The following is a 23204-nucleotide window of genomic DNA, read 5'->3' on the forward strand; positions in this document are numbered from 1 at the left end:
CAAAAGAGGACCGGAAAAGGTCCTAAAGAGGTTAACGGAAGGGCCCTATTTCCCACAGCTATGGCTAAAAGAAGGGATACCCCTGAGATGATGGCAGGAAAAAATGAAAATTAGAGAGGCAGGCTTCCTATTTGAATACTCCACTCATTCAATTTTATTCAGAAACAGCCTTTAATTACTTGGAAATGACAATATAGACTAATATAGCTCATACCTTTCTCTCCTTCCATCTGGAGATGCCCTACTTTATCACTCCATGGAAGCCAATGTAGGAAAATCAAAACACTGCAAAACCAAGAGTACTTAGAAGCCATGCACATTCAAACGCAGAATAAAGGAAGAAGCTTGAGAAAGTGGATCGCATCTGAGACAGTCACCCTGGTGATGGACTCCCAGGCGGGACTGGTTACTGAAGGGATAGCCACCTAGGCTTTCCTTGTGGTGGTGGAATTATTTCTTTTCATTTGAGTTGGACTTCAATTTGAGCTTCATTTGGGTTAATAAATACTGCTTTAAAAATGTAAATATATCTAGGATGGGTAAACAATTGTGACTCATACATTTGTGTGATTAATTCCATGCAGGGTGTTATTTAAATACTTAACAACAGCTACAGCAGGGGTATGAACCAGACTCCTAGAGGCCCAAGCTGTGCAGGATCACGAGGAGGTCCAGGAGGCCCTAGCGGTGGGGTGAGGGAGTACAGTGAAGGGACTGAAGAAGTGGCTATGTACCTTTACCAAAATACTTAACATTTAACAGCCAGTACACCTATATCCATATATACTGGTAGAGTACTAGCCCCAGTTCCAAACTTTTTTTTTTTTTTTTTTTGCGGTACGCGGGCCTCTCACTGTTGTGGCCTCTCCCGTTGCGGAGCACAGGCTCTGGACGCGCAGGCTCAGCGGCCATGGCTCACGGGCCCAGCTGCTCCGTGGCATGTGGGATCCTCCCGGACCAGGGCACGAACCCGTGCCCCCTGCATCGGCAGGCGGACTCTCAACCACTGCGCCACCAGGGAAGCCCCATACATTTTTAAAATCCCAATAAATTAGCTGAGTTATGTGACAGACAGAGAATTCTGATTAAGAAAGGAGGGAGACAAAAATAATGCCGTTCTGAATGAACCCCAGGGGAGAAATAAGGCAGGAAAGAACAAAACTAATATAAAAATTTTTTTCAGGAAAATATTCTCTCATTCTCCTCCTCTTCTTCCTAACCAGAGGTCTCTCTGTCCCCAGGACCCATAATCATACTAATATTAGCTCTAGGTTAATTCACAGAAAACAATTTGCCAAAAGCCCACATGCTGAAAGTCAATCCACCTGAAACCCAATTCACTGAAGACCAACTTGCCAAATTTACCACATTTATTGGCCTTCTAAAAATCATTTATAGAGTCCACAGCATTTTGAATGTGATGATACTGGGAGGGTTAAGAAGACTATGGAGAACTAGGGACCCAGGGACCTGGAGTCTCCTGACTCTTTCTGCCTCAGTTCATCCTCTCTCTGCCCTGCAGGCTCACTCTCCGCGCCCCGGTCTCCTCCTGTTTGAGCCTCCTGGTCTCTTTCTCTAGAGCTGACGGCCTGGGTTGAGCCATGCACTGACTAACACATAGTCTGTTCCTCTGGCCTTGGAAGGTCCCTCTTCTTGCCCCAGCTTTAACCTCCAGCTGCAGCAGCCAGATGCCGGGACAGAGATAAAATGAACATTCCTTAAAATGATGACACTACAGAAATATTCATAAGCTGTTAAAAACCATCCAATTAGAACTGTTATCAACATTTTAGTTAAACAAGTTTTTGATGACAATGGGCAAAATTAGTTAATTTGGCAAAGTTTAATCAGCAAAATTGGAAGTATCCTAAAAGTGCTAAATGTAGGCAATTTTTTAAAAAGGCTTTAAAAAAGGATCTGAAAGACATCATTATAGATAGAAAAATTCCCATAGGAAATGCTGAAATTCTGGAAACATTCAAAAGAAAAACATGTTGGTTAAATTTCCTTAGGACCTCTCAACAAATTCAACATTTCTTAAGATGCATGAAGCCAGAGGGTATAAAGACAAACCGATGAGCAGCGACCTCACCTAAGGTCCTTTAAAACACACTTCACATCCTGGCCAACAAACAAAGAAACAAAAACAAATACAAAGCAAAACAAAGCAAACTGAACAAATGGTCTCCACATTACAAGATTCCAGTTTATATAAAACCATCTGTGTAAAAGACATGCATTGAGAAATCTGTGCAAGGTAACACTGAACTATGAAAGATAAACACCTAATTTAGGAAAGCAAGATTTGGTAAGGGTGACTAGGCAATTTTTTTTAAAACTTTGTACACAGATATACATTTTTCTTCAGAGACACTTAAAAACAATAAACATGTATAAATGTGGGAAGATGTGTTTCAAGTTCTTAATATTTATCTTAGAAACGAACTCAGACATAGTTCAACAGGGAATTTTAGAGAAAGAACAGCTACAAATCATGGTTTTAGTTATATATTTTTTAAATACCTAGGATATCGATTTTTATAGACCAAAATATAATATAATAAGCACTACTAAAAGAAAAGTTTTTAAAATAAAAGAAAAATGTCTTAGAAATAATCCTTCTTTTTTTTTTTTTAGCAAATTTGACAGAATGGCATTCTAGTGTTCTAGAAAAGAAAAATGTACTAGCCCTCCAAATAGGATACATAAAAAACTTAGTAAGATTCCACATAAAAAACATGTTTTTATGGAACTAAACTTGACATTAAAATTTTAATTTTGCATTATGAGAAAATGTGTACAGACTTCAATTTCATTCCTATAATATCTGATCAATTCTTTCAAAAATTAAAATTAAACTCCCCATAACTCTCACACTATATTGCTCCAGAAGGGCTAGGAAAAAAGCAGACAGTTTGAATGACTATAAGCTTCTCTATTATTTCTTATTCAGTTTATATATGGCCTCCAAAAAGCATTTGTTACTGTACAGAGAATATAGCAAATATCCATATACCCACCATTCAAAATTTATAAGTACTAATATTATAATATTTACTTCTGATACTTTTTTAAAATAAAAGAAATAAAATATTTCTGATAAAGATGCTACCACATTTTTAGTCTTCCCAGACCCATTCTCCTCCTGTTCCAGAGGCAATAAATTTATTATGTATTCTTCCAATCTTTGTTTATATATCTTATTACATATATATGTATTCATAAATACATAATATTTGTGTGTATGCTCTGCATTTAAAAAACTAACATTATGTTTTCAAAATCTGATCATGTTAATGCATATAAACCTAATTCATTCATGTTAACTTCTAAGTAGTATCTTATGACAATTTATGTAGCCATTCTCCTACTGATAGGCATTTTGGTTGTTTCCAATTTTTTGCATTCTAAAAAATGACTTGGTACACATCCTTATACATGTACCCTTATACACATACAGGAGAATATATCCCTAGTAATGGAATTGTTTGGTTGTAGGAATGAGGTACCACCTCACACTAGTCAGAATGACCATCATTAAAAAGTCTACAAATAAGAAATCCTGGGCTTCCCTGGTGGCGCAGTGGTTGGGAGTCCGCCTGTCAATGCAGGGGACGCGGGTTTGTGCCCCGGTCTGGGAGGATCCCACGTGCCGCGGAGCGGCTGGGCCCGTGAGCCATGGCCGCTGGGCCTGCGCATCCGGAGCCTGTGCTCTGCAGCGGGAGAGGCCACAACAGTGAGAGGCCCACATACCGCAAAAAAAAAAAAAAAAAAATCCTGCAATCCCACTCCCAGGCATATATCTGGAAAAGACGAAGACTCTAATTGGAAAAGATAATGTACTCCAATGTTCATAGAAGCACTATTTATAAGAGCCAAGATACAGAAGCAATCCAAATGCCCATGTTTAAGAAGATGTGGTATATATATACAATGGAATACCACTCAGCCACATTAAAAATGAAAAAAAGAATGAAATAATGCCATTTTTAGCAACATGGATGGACCTAGAGATTATCATAGTAAGTGAAGTAAGTCAGATAAAGACAAATATCATATGATATCACTTATATGTGGTATATATATATGTCACACAAATAATACATATATATATACACACACACAAATAATGATGGAGCGGGTGTGGAAAAAAGGGAACCCTCCTATACTGTTGGTGGGAGTGTAAATTGGTGCAGCCACTATGGAAAACAGTATGGAGGTTCCTCAAAAAACTAAAAATAGAGTTGCCATATGATCCAGCAATCCCACTACTGGGCATATATCTGGAGAAAACTCTAATTCAAAAAGATACATGCACCCCAATGTTCATTGCAGCACTACTTACAATAGCCAAGACATGGAAGCAACCTAAATATCCACTGACAGATGAATGGATTAAAGAAATTCTGGCATACACACACACACAAACACACACAGTGGAATACTACTCAGCCATAAAAAAGAATGAAATAATGCCATTTGCAGCAACGTGGATAAACCTAGAGATTATCATACTAAGTGAAGTAAGTCAGACAGAGAAAGACAAGTATCATATGATTATCACTTATATGTAGAATCTAAAATATAATACAATTGAACTTATTTGAAAAACAGAAACAGACTCACAGATAGAAAACAAACTTATGAATACCAAAGGGGAAAGGGAGGGAGGGGAGGGATAAATTAGGAGTATGGGATTAACAGATACAAACTACCATACATAAAATAGATAAACAACAAGATCCTACTGTATAACACAGAGAACTGTGTTATTCAATATTCAATATCTTGTAAGATCCTATAATGGAAAATAATCTGAATATATATATATAACTGAATCACTTTGCTTTAGACCTGAAACTAACACAATATTGTAAATCCACTATACTTCAATAGAAAACCCCCCCCAAAACAACAACAAAAAAACCAAACCAAAACATAAAATAAAATAAAGGAGCTTCCACTAACCAGATCTTTAAAAAAAAAAAAAAAGGCAAAGTTTATAACACACTAAATAATAATAATAGAATGCCCATGTTCATAATGATATTTTTTTTAAATGAGAAGCTTTTCTTCACAGAACAGCTAATAAATAAAGAAGCAATAATGGAATTGGAAAAAACACTATTTCAAAACTGGTTCAGGCAAAGATCAATGAATGCTAAAACCACTGTGTGAAAGGTTTGGGGAACAGGATAGTCACGTGATCTCAAAGTATCACACCATAGGTTATATACTAATTGTAAAGAGAACAGGGTACCCTTATGAATTTGTCTTATTTTGGTGAAGCTAGTTTCTTTTCATGTTTTTTTCTATTCTGGTCTCTGATACTCACATTGTTTGCCTATTTTTCTGTTGGCTTGTTTGCTTTACTAATTGAATTGTATAAATTCTTTACATACTTTGGACACTGTAATGCAAATATCTTTACTGAGTATGTGACTTGTGTATGCTACCTTTTGTGGCAAATTTAATACATCTTTCCCTACCCTCAGGGTCACAGAGATAGTCTCCCATATTTTCTTCTTAAGGCTGGATTCTACTTAGCTTGTTTTTTTAAGGACATGAACAGTAAGCACTGATCTATAACTGTTGGAAGATACAAACCACTGTTGAAGCCTCCTTATATCAAAGTCATCTTTTAGTTCTTAAAGTTTTTCCACCTTTATGCGGAGGCTCCTTTCAATAGCATGAATTGAAAATTGCTATTTAAAACAATATATGATAAAGTTATATATTAAAAAAAATTGAAAAGAATGTCATATAATCTTACATGAGTGAACAACATTTCATTCCTGAGCTCTTCAGACTTTTCATTTGGAGTCCAAGCTTCAGCAAACTGCAGGAAATCCCACTTTTCCTTATCACCCTCCTCAGCCTGAAGTTTTTCCTTCCTACCATTCAGTGTGCTCCCTGTAACCTGAGCCTGTAAGATGATAAAATGCATGAATTTTACAACAGGTCACCTCACAGCTGACATTTACTAAGTAGTAACTTGGTTTTGCATTTAAATCACAAGCAATCCAATAAAGAAAATCTTACTGTTTCAACGTATCAAGGGCTTTAGTAATATAATTATTTATAATTACAACCAAATTGCCAAGTCAATGATTCCTATTCTTAATGAGGAAAAGGTTAACTAGAGAAGCTATACTATTTGCTTTTCTCATAAAAACTTTTATTCTAATATTTATAAACTTTGAAATTGAACATACATATGATTGGCCATTTTGAATATCTACACTCAGTGCTTGAAAGCCATCCTCTAGACCTTAGTCAAGTCCTTTCTATAAACATCCCTCAAGGCTGGGGAGAAGAGACAGCTGAGTGGACAGAGCAAGCAACATCCCTAATACCTTTTCTAGAATCCGGGTATAGGCTGTCCTCTGTCCAAAATTTAGCCTGGAACTCAAAAATCCTGTTGAAAAAGGGTTTATTCTTAGCTTACAAAAAGCTAAGGGGTTTGAAAGCATTTTAGTTCCTTACTAGCTCATCCTCCCCTAGCTGCTAAAATGGTAGAAGAAGGGCTTGGAAGACAATAGGAACACACATAAATTCATGTCTGTCTCTCATGACCGAGGATAGCAGGTAGAGTACTACCAATTGAAGCCTTTTCTGGACTTGGTCCCTATCAACATCAATATCTCAGTGTACTTCGATATCCTTTGCCTGAAAACACTAAAACTCAGCCTCTTAACTCATGCAGGCTATGGGTAATAATGAGTAAGTGGTAACCTGGTTTAAATTCAAGCTTTACCTTGCGATTCAACATTCCCCACATAAGGGTGTCTAGAGTCCCATTTGCAATAAGGTAGTGAATATTCACAGAACTGCACTGTCCAATCCGGTGAGCACGGTCTTCTGCTTGTTTTATGTGTCCAGGGTCCCAGTACAACTCAGCAAATACAACATGAGTTGCAGCAGTAAATGTCAAACCCTAAGCGAAATAAAGTGAAGAAACTGAGATGCAAATAAACTGAGAATTTAGCATAGAGCCATATATACTAAAGTCTTTGAGTATGTCCAATGGACAAGAGAACACTGAAGGACTTAAAAACAAAGGAGTCTTCCATTTTAAGCCAAATTAAGAAAATTTAATTCATGAAAGGCAAATGAAGACTGCTTATTGCAAGATAGCCAGGTGAACTACAAAGAACACATTTAAAAGGTACTTCAATATTTCAAAAGTCAGTTTAATGGATACATATATAAACAAAATCACTTTGTCCTCTGATGAAGACTTGATTCACATTAACACTGGAAAATCTAATAAAACATATTATAAATGAGAATATAATTTCTAACACATGGTATCCATGGCAACTATGACAGCAACGGCATCCTCCATTCATTTAATTCACATTAAAGCAAGAAAATCATGTCTACAGTCACACGCTTTTCTTCCTATGGAATTTCTCATGTTGCATCCCAAAGACTGACACTTACTGACTTGTATCTTGATGTATAAATAAAACACAATTGCATTTTTGTGCAATTGCATTGTATATCAGTTTGAAATAGTGTAACATTAAAAATATGAACTAAGTCTTGTTTTACAATTAGTATATGAAATAATGAAAATCTCCTCAAACTAAAAATGTGTCCAAAAATGCATGACTTTAAAGTGGAGAGGCCGAGCGAAATGTGGACCAGAATTATGCTATTGCCACATAGTAGTAAGTGATATTAGGTGGTCAGCAGAAATACCTACTATACTTTGGAAGTGTCATCTAATCCAATCTATGCTGTTGTTCATGTGTACTGGAACTTCTGTAAGTGACTTTTGTGACTGCTGTGCTGTTATTTGGATATGTTATTTTAACTTGAAATATTTTTATATCACATACCATCATACTAGCATTCATTAAATGGTGGCATCAGTTCTCAAGCTGAAGATCAACTACTTTGGAACAGAACTTAGAAGTAATAAAAACATGGAGAGAGTCAAATAAACACCATACTAAACTGTGCTGCTATTTAGGATATAAAATGCCACACATATTGAGAGATAATGCAGAAAAATTAAGTATTATTGATATTTAAAGATGGACACCTTTAAGTGTGTAAAAAGTATCATATGACCATACAAGAATCCATGTTGACGTTGGCAGGATCAACGTCACACAAAGATGCTACTAAATTGGACTTCCCTGGCAGTCAGTGAATAAAGTTCCGCGCTTCCACTGCAGGGGTGTGGTTTGATCCCTGGTCGGGGAACTAATATCCCACCTGTGGCGCTGCATGGCCAAAAAAAAAAAGATGCTACTAAATTACAATGGAAGAGTCACAAACCTCCAAAACAAAGCCCTTTCTACAATACCTTCCTTTATTGCTATGAAGATATTAGTATTCAAGTATATGAGTTTTGAACTATACAAGGTCTTCAGGAGTACAGCCTTGAATAAAATGTGAGTGCCTTGCAAAATCTTAATTTCCGAAAGTCTTTTATCAGGTCACTCCAAGACTCTCCTACCCAGCTTCCTCCTACTTATCTTCTCCTGAGCTATCAGTATTCCATTTCTACTTTTAAGCTCGTTTTGATGATATTCTCTATGGCTGAAATATTCTAACAGACATAAAACTAGATTACTGGAAACTTAATTCAACATGAGGAAAGTGTTGAGACAACCCTCTTTTTGGCTAGAACTCCCAGTGAGTTAGTTCTAGAACTTCTTCATCCTCATGGATTCTCTCTATATATACAATTTTATGTACATCAATTAGCTCGGTAAAAGGAGAACTTTAGTCCTGGTCCGGATTCCAGAATCCACAGAAGCTGCCAGATATGCCATATAGCAGGTTGGATATTTAACAGCAATATGCTCAATTACTTTTCCCTATGTTAAATATCCTGGCTTAGACATTTATATCAAAATATTTTAGAATGTTAGTAGGAAAGACATCCAGAAGGATCCCCTCTTACATAGGGTGGCAGAGACTAATATCTATTCTTTTCTTATTCCTTTGTAATGTGACACCTGATGTTTAATATGACTAATTGGAATAACGGTTAATTTCTCCAACTTCCCTTGAAGTTAGTTGTGGCCCTGGGACTAACTGCAGGCCAGTGAGATATAGCATGCCTTTCTCCAGTCAACTGCCTGGATCGCAGATATGATGGATAAGCTCTAGCAGCCCTCTTAGATGGAAGCAACCTAAATGCCCATCGACAGACGAATGGATAAAGAAGGTGTGGTACATATATACAATGGAATATTACTCAGCCATAAAAAGGAACGAAATTGGGTCATTTGTAGAGACGTGGATGGACCTAGAGACTGTCACAGAGAGTGAAGTAAGTCAGAAAGTGGAAAACAAATATCGTATATTAATGCATATATGTGGAACCTAGAAAAATGGTACAGATGAACTGGTTTGCAGGGCAGAAATTGAGACACAGATGTAGAGAACAAACGTATGGACACCAAGTGGGGAAAGCCGTGGTGGGTGGGGATGGTGGTGTGATTGGGCAATTGGGATTGACATGTATACACTGATGTGTATAAAATTGATGACAAATAAGAACCTGCTGTATAAAAAAAATTAAATTAAATTAAATTAAATTAAAAAAAAAGAGATATCTGTTAGGAGTGGTAAAGCAGAAAACCAGAAGGGGCCTAAGTGCTAAGAAACTACCATGCTAGCCTTAGACTGCCTATATCAGAGCATAAAACTTCGTGATTTAAGTCATTCTTAATTTGGGTTTTCATTTACTTGCAGCCAAACCTAATTCTAAAGGACAAACCAAGGGCACTCCATTAAAAGTTCAGAAAGACAGAAGAGTTCTTTTCCCTCAGGCCACCTTGCCTCACAGACTCTGATGAAAACAACCAAGTCAGATAAATGCTATAAAGAAAGGGATGAGAAAAGTCTATGCAAATTCAAAGGAAGGAAAAGATCATGGAAAAGTATTATAATCACATTAACCATATTCTTTTAGGAAATTCTCTCCTTGAAAATTTAGGAAGCTTAGTCAGAGGTGTTGAGGTCTCCTTCTGTTACACTTTCTAGCACTCTCCAAAGTAGAATGAATATTTATCACACCAGATATAAAGTTATAGTTGTGGTTAATCATCTTGACATTTTCATCATCTCAACAATTCATTATCAAATTTAGACCTGAAACTTCTTACCTGACCAGCAGCCTGAATGCTTAGGATAGCCACACGAGTCCCAGGATCCTTCTGAAACTGATTAACCAGATGTATTCTTTCTGAAGATGGAACACTTCCATCAATCCTAATGTAACGAGTCTACCACCAACAACAAGGGAAATGGCAAAATTAGGACAAGCTCCTATGCATCCATCTTATTATACATATTTTACAGCTTATTTTTATGTTCACACAATAAAACAGAAACTGGTGAAGATGACAGGTTAGTAAATGTTACACAAGAAGAATTTTTTTTGTTTTTACTAATATCATAGTACTTTATTTGTTGTTTGATAGACAGTTGTTTCCAGTTCTGGGGTATTGCAAACTGTGCTGCAGGGAATACCTTCACAGATGTCTCTGTCCCTTTGTGTTCCTGTGGCAGTTTATCTGAAGTATGTATTCAGGAGTAGAAGTTCTGGATCGATTTTAAATGTTATCCCTTCCAAGGCAGTCTCCCAACCAGATGATAGTGCCCAAAAAGTTGTTGCTAAGAAACGGCACAGAAGGCGTCGCCAATGGTGTTGACAATGAGTGGGAGTTGGTCTAGCTGGTGTCAGGACTTAATGAAGCTCAGGGTCTTGATGTCTCATTGCAGAAAGAATTCAGTGAGAGACAAAGTGATAGGCAAGAAGCGGATTTATTCAGAGAGAAACACACTCCCCAGACAGAGTGTGGGTCATCTCAGAAGGTGAGAAAGGCCAATACAAGAAGAATCTTAACCAGATTTCTTAATAGCTTCTTATAACAATTTTGTATTTTTAAACCTTTTAAGCTACTTGAGAGTGGGATCCATGTCTAGTTCATCTTCATAACATCAACGCCAAGAGTGATGCCACAGATATAATAGGAGCTCTATAATCATTACTGGATTAAGCTAATGTTATCAGTAACATTCTATGTAAATTAATAAGCAAACTTTAAATCATGGATCAGACTAATTCTAAAGTAACAGGATGACTAATTCTAAAGTAACAGGATCACTAATTCCAAAGTAAAAATAAAGTCAGACATGTGAGAAAAGAAAAAGAAGATTCTGCCCATGTATTAGGGATTCATGAAGAGTAGTCCTGAAATGTCGCAACATTAACTGGGAAAACATTTTTTTTAATGTACCATTTGAGTTCTCTTTTCTCGCATTATTAAACTTAAAAGAAATATGTGACATGGTCATCTCCACTGAGGCAGGGAACCAAGACACCCAAATACGTTTTTACAAAGTGAGGAAACATCAAATGCTAAACTGAACAGTGCTATCTTTTAAGAACGATGTGAGTTGAGAAAAAGGAGCAATCAGTGTGTTAGAATAGCTAAAAAGAACTTATTACTCAACTTTGTAAAAACAAATATAAGCCCTGAATTTCAAATTGCCTCATTTTTATATGCACTTTTATGGAAAACGTTGCCTTAAATAGTTGAGACATACAAATACTCAGTTTTATAAGGGAATCATCAAGTTAATCATTAAATAGAATGCCCCTTATCAACTTTCTATGTCTTCACAAAACAGATATAAATTGACCAGTGATCCACTTAATATCCATCAAGGGAGATTACAGAATCTTCTGAGGGTCTTTCTAAAGAAAACACATTGTCAGGCTAGGGAGAGTTTTACCTACGTTTTTAACTCTTAGTGACACTAAATGGGATTCTAAACATACCAGTAAAGTGGGAGTGGGAAGAGACACACTTGGAAAAGATTCCGGTGGTTTTAAGGTGTAATGAATCAGAATTAAAAATCTAACATTACTGTTCAATCATTTAAAATTTATTTCTAAGGCTAATTAACTCTTCTTCAGAGGGTGTTTCACAGATACTATGTGATAATGATAAAGCATCTTTTAATACACAGCACTTTACTATATCATATTACCATAAATCTTTCTATGAAGAAAACACTAGAATTACATCTTTGGTAATGTTAATGAACATATTAGCAAATGCTTGAATATGTGTACAAAGTTTTACAAAAATATGGCTTTATTCCTCCCTTTAAAATATCTACCTGCACAGGCAAGTGGTTCTGCTGCTACATGTATATTAAGCTCATATAATTTGTCAGGAACTTTCTCTGGCCGATTCAGAGCATCTCTGGAAGCCCTTAGCACATATGACAGGTTTACACTGGATATAACCAGGTTTACACTCTGAAAGAAAAAATGGCAGATGCTGTGGCCGATAGGGCTGTTGGAAAACAAGGTGGACGGAAGAGAATGCAGTGAGGCCAGCAGGTTTGGTGGCGCTTACCTGGGCATATGTTTCAAACCCACCTACACTAAATCTTAATAATCATATTCTATAGAGTAGGCTGCCTGCAAGTTTAAAAGGTATGACTGCAGCTGGGCACTAAAATTGGCTGAAATCGTTCTTTTTTTCCCCTCAAAATCACCCACATTCTAAGGCCACCATGTTGGTAAACAAAAAATTTTAACTGCCTATACCAATCTCAAATGGTCCAGTAACAAAACCAGAATTCACATTATAGCCTATCAAGGCAGCATATTTTAATCAATCCAGATAATTTGATCAGTGGAAAATTATGACTGGTATAAAAGGGAAAACTTAATAGTATATTATCAATACAACGGAAATATAATATTAGTATAATCTGCAATAAAAATACATAATAATAATTTATAGATATTATACCAACCCATCATCTAAAGAAGGCAAAAAAGCTCAGTTATAAAACTACAATTGATGTTTAGTATATTAAAAACTGCATTCTAAGAAGTATTTTATAGATAAATGGTAACATACCTTGTTTTCTATGACGGCTTCTGTGCAAGCTTGGAGCATGCTTAAATGATGTGCAAAAACCAGAAATTTAAGTGAATCATTCTGAAGCATCATCTTAATATAATCCTTTACAGCACCTGCCTAAATATTAAAAGTTAAACCTTATTAATGTCATAAAAATGTTTATTAAAAAATCATGTCACTTTCTTTAATAAAGCAAGAAAAACTTGGAAAATCAGTAAGTTTCTATGAACTTTTAATTGTTTTGTTCTCTAGGTAGCCTTAAGTAGAAGCCCATAAGTAAAGGAGCACACAGAAGAACAGGGACAAGAGAGGGAAAAAAACTGAGAAGTAAAACAAGAGCAAGATAAGAATTAGATTTTAAAAAACAAGACAGGGAAAGAGTCTCAAAGGAAAGTAGGTAGTCAAGTTGGTTGTGGCCAGGAAGGGGTTGGTGGTTTTGTTTAGAAAGTAATTTTCAAAAAAAGCTCATATAGGGACTTTCCTGGTGGTCCAGTGGGTAGGGCTCTGCCCTCCCAATGCAGGGGGCCTGGGTTCAATCCCTGGTCGGGGAACTAGATCCCACATGCATACTGCAACTAAGAAGTCTGCATGCCGCAACTAAGAGCCTGCATGCTGCACCTAAGATCCCGCATGCTGCAAGGAAGATCCCGCGTGTTGCAGTGAAAACCTAGTACAGTCAAAATAAATAAATAAAAAATTTTAAAAGGGCTCATATAGAGGACTAAGTGGAATAGAGTGAAGGAGAAAATGGAAGATAAAAAGTCAAATGACATTTTTTTGTGTGTGGGAAAGACTGAAAAAGAGTAAGAAAGCTGGGCTGAAGTTTAAAGATTATGAAAAGTTAGGCTATTCATTTTTTTAAAGTAAGAAACTTAGGTAGATTTACAAATAGGCTGTTGAAGGTGCAGAAAGGCTAAGAGAAATGGAAAATGAGGGGATTTAGCTTGCCTCTAGGGTGGAGAAGGTCTCAGAAGAGGCTGGAGTAATGAGATTAAGAGCACAAGAGGGAGGTCTGAGAGAACAGGGAGGGATACAAAAAAATTGTGAGGTAGAAGGGAGAAAATCAAACAAGTTCACACTGAATAGGGTTTTCTTAGTTAACTTGAGGCCAGGTTACCAATTAAGAGTAAGAAATCAATATGCGATGAATTAAATAGGAGTTAAATTTAAAGTGGATAGCATGAATTAAATTTAAAACATGAATATAGTGTCTCTTAACTGAAAAACTAGTTAGACATTTTGGGAAAAGATAGCAGGCTGAATATATTTAACCTCCACTCCTTCTCAGTGCTATATTTAAATGATAGAAAAATGTATAGAGAAAAAGAAAATTGGAGACAGATCAATAGCAACAAAACTTTGGAAGCTAAAAAGTAGACAGATGCCTGGTAACTGATTAGCCAACCTGACAGTTCCTAAGCTGCCAGTATGGAGTGTTGAGAAGTACCTTATTTAAAATGGAGTGATCTGAAAGTGATCAGGAAATGTCACCTCTAGAAGTGAGGATGGGGGTGTGGCTAAAACAGGAGGATTGTTTTAAAGATTGTTTAAGTAGCTGAATATGTGCAACACTGATCCATATCCTTTCTCTACATAGTCCACATAATAGATGACTTCCCAATCCATCCTGGCAGAAAACTATAGATTTATTTTCTGGAAAGGGCAAAATAGAGGGTATCTAGATGGAGGAATCCTACACTGATGGTGGTCATCCTGCAAAAATCATGGGAATTAAATGAAAGTTACATAATAAAGGCTGAGATCCCTCCCCCTCCCCCTTCTTATCCCCAAGGGTTCCAAAACAGACAAACAGGCTTATGTCCTCTAGGCAGGGGAGCAGAAACATATAAAATGATCCTTTTCTAGAATATCTGACCAAAGGTAAAAGACTAAATATATTGATATTGGGGTTCCTCAACAAGACATCCCAATCAGATCTTTTTATTGAAGGCCATAGTTTACAAGACATATCCACGAAGAGCTTCTAGTCAGCATTTAATGTCTTACTTGTAAATATAAGCAAACAACCAAGGATCACCAGACATTTATGGAAAGCAACCTATATGAACAGATAAACTATGCAGAGAGAGGAAAAAAACTAGAAGAGATGACATTTATAAAACAAGAACAGGATGCTACAAAAAAGGGAAGAGTTGGGTGGGGTGGGGTGGGGGGAGTACTCTTGAAGAGTAAAAATATAGTAGCAGAAATTAAAAATGCACTGGTTACTAAGCTAAGAAAATCTTCCAGGAAGTAGATGGAAAAAATACAGAAAATATAAAATATAAGAAAATTATAGGACCAGGCCATGAGGGCAATATATGAAAAATAAAAGTTCCAGAAAACAATACAGAAAAAAGGAAATAATAAAAAAAATTAAGAATATTTTATAGAACTTAAAGCTGTAAGTTTCCAAAATGGAAACTGTAAAATGTGCACTGAAGATCCTTCACAATGGATGAAAATGGACCCAGAGTGAGGCCCATCATCATGAAATTTTAGAACACTGGGAACAAACAATTCTATAAGCTTCCAGAGAGGGGAAGAATAGATTTCACAAACAAAACAAAATAAAAAATTTGAATTGCATTGGATATCTCAACATCAATACTGAAAATTTTGAGAGAAAGTGATTTCTAATTAAAAATTTATGTCCAGCCAAATTAAAAATCAGTTATAAAAGTAGAACAAAGGCATTTTCAAATATGCAGGGGTATCAAACAATTCACCTCCAATATACGCTTTCTTGGGAGGCTATTAGAGAATGTGGTCCAGCCAAACAACGGAGTAAACAAATAAAGAAAGTAATATATATGTAAAAAAAGGGGTAATTCAGCACACAGGAGAAATAAAGAAAAACCCCTGGATGAGAGCTCTGCAACAGATCCAAAGAGCAATGGTCCAGACTCCAGCTGATCAAATGCTGCAGGGAAAATTTGCTTAAGAAGATAAAATTAATGCAATTCTAATGCTTAAAGGTACTGAGAGAAGACTGAACGACTAAGGTAAAGTTTGAGGATGAATTAGTGAAAATGAGTTGTAAAAGAAAAAAGAAAATATCCATAGTATATCGATAGTATATTACATGGTTCATCTGTAAATATTACAAACATGGTTCTAATAATATACATGGTGAATAGTGATCAAGCCAAAATTAGTATACATTTCTATAAAATCAGTAAAACTGTATCTCTTCAACTCTTTCTATTGATAGACTGATCTGTCAATCTATCAATCTACTTACCTCCCTACCTATCACTTTGTTAGAAGAATGGGAATAGGGGAAAGGTCTGGGTGTGAGGGTGGGGCTGAGGGGTGAAAGAGCTAAAATTTTATCTTCCATATTGGGAAGCCAATAGATGACAGCTAAAATTACAAAGCAAGCAGTAATACACACCAAGAAGCAAGATAAACACATTGCTGAGGGATTTGAAGTAAATCCCCAAAAAATCAGCTAAAAGAAAAGAAAGTGGTTGCCTCTGGGGAGTAAGTTTAGGGGACCATTACTTTTTGAAATGTCTATTTCTTCTCGTTAAATTATGATCATATGTAGCTTTGATAGTAACTAAAAAAATTTTAAAACGGGGGCATTTTAAAATTGAAAAATACCTATTTAAAATTCATGCATATGACTATGAAGTCACAAGATTGATTCTGCAAGCTAAATTTTGTATGTCTAAGTTTTCTAAACAATAAAAATTCACACAATGAGACTGGAGGCTGTTAAGAACTTTAGCCTTGGACTTCAGTGCCTCAGAAAGTGGAAATGAAGCCCTCTCGAAATAAGGAGCTATAAATTCCAGATATGTTGCCATGGTAACTGAACCACTTTAATAAACTGCATGTTTGCCTAAAGAGCTATATTTATTGTGATAAGCCTTTCAAAAAGTACATATCAAGTTGGAGTATTTTTAAGGTACATTCATTTACCAGCCACTGAAGACTTACAAACTATATAATCACTGTACCCCAGTCTCAGATGCATTCCCCACCTCTTCACAAGCAAGCTGTTTCTGCCAGTCTCCTCCACTAACATCAACCCCTCGCAGTACAACCGGAAACTGCTCATGCCAAAGCTCAAGCCCCTGCTCCCTATTCCTTCCAATCACAGGTTCAGAAAGGCTTATGGTTACTATTAATATAAAGTTCAATTATATAAAGTTCAATGGCCTAAACAGTCTCTCGGGACTAACCCGTTAACTTAACCATCATTGTGACATTGCTTCCTAGGAGAGAATGTGTTTGGAGAACCAAAACATCTACGTAACAAAGGAACTTCGGGATTCTCTTAGGTTCTTAGGTTGGGGACTGCACAGGTTTGCATTTTAAAATTAACTATACATGCATTTCCCCTGTTCTGATTCTATTCTAAATAAAACAGTCACTGCATTGTCATATTTTAAGTTATCTGAGCAGAAATTTGCTTTTAAGGTATTATATAGGAATGGCAGGTTCTGTTAATGGTCAGCATTTTGATTATACTGGTTCAGGTTTTGTAGAAGCTGCCATGTTCACAAATCCATCTTATTTTACTGAAATTGGTCTGTTGGTACTGTGTCTGTGAGTCAAAGTTCTAATTTAAATAATTAATGAAGACTACACACTACATCTCATTTAAAGAAATGCAGAAATAGAATATGTTGTACAATTTATTTTAAAATTTTTTTTCAGTGAATAGGTGTACATCATATTTTGAAGTAAAAGTAGTTAAAGAAAAACCTACATTGCATTAAAGACCTGATGAAAGGTACTTAAAGTTGTCAGCCTTTAATCATAAAATAAGACAGAGAAAGAGTGAAAAAAAACAACAACAACAACACCAAACTGGAGCTAGGACAAAGACTTTCTCCTTGACTGAACTTCAGTTACGCTTCTCTGAGCCCTGTTTTTGACTAGGCCTCAACTTTGGCCTTCTGTCTTACCCTTGCCAGGCCCAGTCTTCGCAAGAATCCTGCTAAGTCAGTTTATCAAGAATGCTCCCACCCTTGACACCTGATCAACTCTTGGTATCTGATCAAGTTCCTCATCGCCACTTTTGATAGCTAATTCCTTTGCCTTCTTTTAGCAAGAAACCTATTTTGGCCTTGGTTTCAATCTGACAAGTGCAGACAACCCCACTGCAAGGAGCTCTAGAATCACCGGTTATCCAAGTAGGAGAGGAGTGAGTGACCAAAGAAACCATAACTGATTTAATGAGCCATTCATAGTTTCACTGTACCAGCCTGCGTACTTAGACATGCATAGTTTAGTCTTCCAGACAAGCATATGCTGCTGGCAGGAGCAACCAGTTTAGCAAGAATCCCCCTACCCTTGATGTCTCCTCTTAGTAATTTTCCATCCACCAACCTCTTCATCCTGCTTATTGGCTATAAATCTCCACCTCTCCCTGTGTTCAGCGATGAGTGATCTCTCTCCTCAACTGCAGTAGAGTTGACTCCAAGTCTTCCTTACTGTTTAAACAAGGATCAGAAAAGAAGCTTCTCCTTAAGTTTTGAAGTCCTCAGGCCCCAGCCTAAACGGCAGTTCTCTTTAGATATCTGGTGGGCACATACTTTAAGGACAACTCTTTAAGCCCTTACTAGTCAACAAGAGGTGAATTGTGATAGGTCTAAGCAAGCCTAGCACTTTCATTCCCCCTGCAAGTGATTCTGACTAGTAAGAAACATGGGAAGTTTGCTGGAGGCTTCAAAAAAATCCTAACTGACAAAAGGGACATTATGGAAAGCTCTTCCTTGCTTTGGACATTATGGCCTGCACTTGATACCAGGAATTGCAGCGGTCACCCCGAGGCTACTTATGGAGGCTGTTGATGAAAGCAGTGAATAGCCTTTAGTATATTCAGAGTTGTACATCCTTCACCACAATTTCAGAATATCTTCATTACCCTGAACAAAATCTTTCATCTCTTAGCAATCACCCCACCCCCACTGCAGGTACCTGGATCACCCCTAGCTCTAGGCAAACACTAATCTATTTTTTGTCTCTATGGACTGGACTATTTTGTTTTTTTAATAAATTTATTTATTTATTTTTGGCTGCGTTGGGTCTTCGTTGCTGCCTGCGGGCTTTACTCTAGTTGTGGCGAGCGGGGGCTACTCTTTGTTGCGGTGCGCAGGCTTCTCATTGCGGTGGCTTCTCTTGTTGCAGAGCACAGGCTCTAGGCACGTGGGTTTCAGTAGTTGCGGAACATGGGCTCAGCAGTTGTGGCTTGCAGGCTCTAGAGCACAGGCTCAGCAGTTATGGCACACGGGCTTAGCTGCTCTGCAGCATGTGGGATCTTCCCGGACCAGGGCTCGAACCCATGTCCCCTGCACTGGCAGGCGGACTCTCAACCACTGTGCCACCAGGGAAGCCCGACTGGACTATTTTGACATTTAATATAAGTGGAATCACATAATATGTGGTCTTGTGTGACTGGCTTCTTTATTAGCATAATGTTTTAATCCACTTTGTAGCATTTTTCAGTGTTTAATTTCTTTTTTTTATTGCCAAATAACATTCCATTGTGTGGACATACCACATTTTATTTGTCCATTCATCAGTTGATATCCTCTCTGTCTCTTTTATTTTTATAATTTATTTATTTTATTTTATTTATTTTTGGCTGCGTTGGGTCTTTGTTGCTGCACGCGGGCTTTCTCTAGCTGTGGCAAGCGGGGGTTACTCTTCGTTGCGGTGCGTGTGGTTCTCATTGTGGTGGCTTCTCTTGTTGTGGAGCACGGGCTCTAGGCACATGGGCTTCAGTAGTTGTGGCACGCGGGCTCAGCAGTTGCGGCTAGTGGGCTGTAGAGCGCAGGCTCAGTAGTTGTGGCACACAGGCTTAGTTGCTCTGCAGCATGTGGGATCCTCCCGGACCAGGGATCGAACCCGTGTCCCCTGCATTGGCAGATGGATTCTTAACCACTGCGCCACCAGGGAAGTCCCACCTCTCTTGTTTTTATTCACTTATCTATTTCACCTTATAGTGTTTCCTACTAATTTATTTGTGATAACTTACCTTTTATCCTTTAAAATGATCTTAAATGAGGAAAGGAAAGTAACAAGTAAAAGAGAACATGCATTGCTTATTCACCTCCCTACTTGCCCTGCAGACCATCACAAAGAAAGGCTAGCAATTTGTCTTCTGCTATCCCTTTCCCCCTGCCAATGGTTCTTAATTTAGAAACCATTCCATCAACCTGAAAAAATATTTTCAAATCTGGTAGAAGACAGCCTTCAGGGGAAAATGGTCATTCCATACTCTATCAGTGTTCTGGACATTTTTACAGAGCCCCATGCCAAAATTTCCTCATAGAAAACTTCCAAAGATAGTTTGGGTGAACTATTAGAAGCGTGATCTTCTTACCTCTAGGCATGCTTATGAACCCATCTGTAAATAGAAATCTAACACTTCTAATACATCTAATCTTTTGACACTGGCCCAGTTTTGCAAGCAGCCCATTTTACACTGAGAAACAGAAGGGCTACGATACTGTATGTAAGAAGCGAGTAACCCCAATTTAATACCTTAGCCAACACAATTTTACAAAGAACCTGAGATCCTAAACCTTTCCATAAAACTTTTTGGAACAAGATATAATAAAGCAATTGTTCTACCTAATCATTCTATCTAATCTATCTATCTATCTGGCAAGGATGGATGAGAGAGAACATTCCCAGGAATAACCTACTCCATTGGGTTAACCAAATTTAGACAAAGTTAGAAAGTAAAGGCAATAGTATTAGGAATGTAAGTTTCTTCATAAAGGTTGATTTCATGTGAATTTGATCATAAAAGTCATTGATCAAAAGAGCTAATCTAATTCTTTAAAAACTGAATCAATTTTGAGAAACATTCTCAATTTCTTTCTAAATTCCATCCATTGATCATGTCAATAAGGTTATCAACTTTGTACAACTAAAGTTAAGTATGAAGAAATCTTCTTTGGGTGTTTAAAATGATAATATACAGAATGTATAGACTTCTAAATTCTATATCTTCTTTCTCCATGCCTGTACAGGGATGCTAAAAAATCACTAATAGGGAAACAGGAGTCACCATAAACCCATGGTCACCGACAAATATTAAATATTCTGCTATCCTAGTAGAATGATGGGTAAGTGCACATACTCTGTAGCCAAACTGTTTATGTTCAAATCCTGCCTCCGTCATTTACAATCTAAGAGTCCCTGAGCAAGTCACTTAAACTCTGTGCCTTGTTTCCCCAACGTATAAAAGGGGATAAAAATTACTTACTACCTTTAGAGTGGTAAGAACTAAATGAGTTAGTGCATAAAATATGCTTGGAACAGTTGGCATGTGGTAACACTGTAAAAGTGTTAGCTCTTATTATTACTATATTCCTCCAGTAAACTGCAAAAACAATTTCAACCTTTGCCACTTTGTTTGAAATCAGAACCTATGCCTCTTAGCTCTCAAACTTCCCACTGCCCAGAGAAAACAGAACTCATCATGTGAGAATTCTCTTACCTTTCCTTACTTTTACTCATCATCACTTCCTTTCCTTTTGTACAAGAGAGGTATTTCTTCTCTTCTCTAAGGCAAATCTCTCCACCTGTGATCCAGACTTAACCATTCCTACCATCCCAAAAACCTAAACCACTCTTCCTTCTTCCGCATCTTTACTAAAGCCTTCCTCCATTCTACATAGCCACGTAGCTAACATACCATCTCCTTCCTGCTCTAAAATGATAATATCATTGTTTTATTTGTCCTTTATTATTACTGACCATCTCCTTACTAATAAACAGGGGCCTACAGTACCCGGTTCAGAGCCAGACATCCTTTCCTAAACAAAAGAATTGGCTCAGGAAGAGGCACCCTAGTCTCATGACATCCCAGTCCCTGTGTGGCAGAGAACATTGCAGTGACCTCATTATACCTTACTGCATATTATAAGTAGGATTCTACCTGTTTGAGCGGCTGAGGCAACACAGCAAACAGAAAATGTGCTTTGTGGTTTTTTTTTTTTTTTTTTTTTTTTTTTGCAATACGCAGGCTTCTCACTGTTGTGGCCTCTCCCGTTGCGGAGCACAGGCTCCGGACGCGCAGGCCCAGCGGCCATGGCTCACGGGCCCAGCCGCTCCGTGGCATGTGGGATCTTCCCGGACCAGGGCACGAACCCGTGTCCCCTGCATCGGCAGGCGGACTCTCAACCACTGCGCCACCAGGGAAGCCCGTGCTTTGTGTTTAAAGCAATTTACCTGTGCAAAGTTTTTAAGGCACTAAGAAATGCTGCCATCCCCACAATGACAGGAAATTTAAAATTATGGGTTGACTTAATCAATTTCATAGAAAAATAACTGGCATTTCTCTTAAAATGGTTTTCTCTAAAAATGAGACATTGTTACAAAGTACCAGAAAATAACCAAGAGTTCACATACAACTTACATCTGTTTTTTTCTAGGAGAGTATTAGGCTGATCTTAAATCTAAAGAATCTGTTCAAGACTTGTGGTTGCCAAGGGGAAGGGAGGGGATAGGGGAAGGATGGATTGGGAGTTTCGGACTAGCAGATGTAAACTATTATATGTAGAATAGATAAACAACAAGTTCCTACTGTGTAGCACAGGAAACTATATTCAATATTCTGTGACAAACCATAATGGAAAAGAATATAAAAAGGAATGTATACATATATAACTGAATCATTGTGCTGTACAGCAGAAACTAAAACAACATTGTCAATCAACTATACTTCAATTAAAAAAAAAGAATCTGTTCATTTTCATCGATTATATTCTCAACAAATATTACAGAGAAATAAAAATAATGTTATAGAGGAAGAAAAGTAATTATAATTATCTGAGATCCTTCAGTAACTGACTTTGTACTAGCAACATTTATTATTTTATGGTCTTTTCCTTTGTTTAGTGTTTATCATCATTTACTGCTTATCATTATCATTAAATTTCTTATTAAGAAATATCTGAAAAAGAGATCTCAATAATGTAAAAACAAACATACTTAAAACTTATACAGCCTCTATCCCCCAAAGAAGTACAAGTACTTAATCTCAAAAGGCAGAACAGCATAAATGTTTATACAGCACACGGATGACATGTCAACACCATTATATAGTATCACACTGTATATATGAAAAATTATCATATTAATATGACCTAATTTGCTGACATGTCCTAATTTGAAACACTGATACTGTATTCCCATCTGCCTAAGACATTACGGGATATAAGAAAAAGAGAAAAGATGAGAGCAGACAAAGAAACCTAACCTGGAGATCTATAAAACTAGGATAGATGGAGACCCATTTGTCTGGAAGACGTT

The 23204-nt window shown here is 37.1% G+C and overlaps 1 protein-coding gene across 4 annotated transcripts in view; it reads right to left on the reverse strand.

The window, feature by feature from the left end:
• Positions 1 to 23204, reverse strand: part of ZRANB3 (zinc finger RANBP2-type containing 3) — a 263915-nt gene that overhangs the window by 39575 nt on the left and 201136 nt on the right. For all 4 annotated transcript variants that reach the window (XM_060105906.1, XM_060105905.1, XM_060105907.1 and 1 more), the window contains 4 exons: positions 12915 to 13034; positions 10134 to 10253; positions 6758 to 6937; positions 5774 to 5926 (listed from right to left, as the gene is read on the reverse strand). In XM_060105906.1, the coding sequence (XP_059961889.1) occupies positions 5774 to 5926; positions 6758 to 6937; positions 10134 to 10253; positions 12915 to 13034 (573 nt within the window). The remainder of the gene's footprint in view (positions 1 to 5773; positions 5927 to 6757; positions 6938 to 10133; positions 10254 to 12914; positions 13035 to 23204) is intronic.

This window comes from Mesoplodon densirostris, chromosome 8 (assembly GCF_025265405.1).
Source record: "Mesoplodon densirostris isolate mMesDen1 chromosome 8, mMesDen1 primary haplotype, whole genome shotgun sequence".
NCBI classification, from domain to species: Eukaryota; Metazoa; Chordata; class Mammalia; order Artiodactyla; family Ziphiidae; genus Mesoplodon; species Mesoplodon densirostris.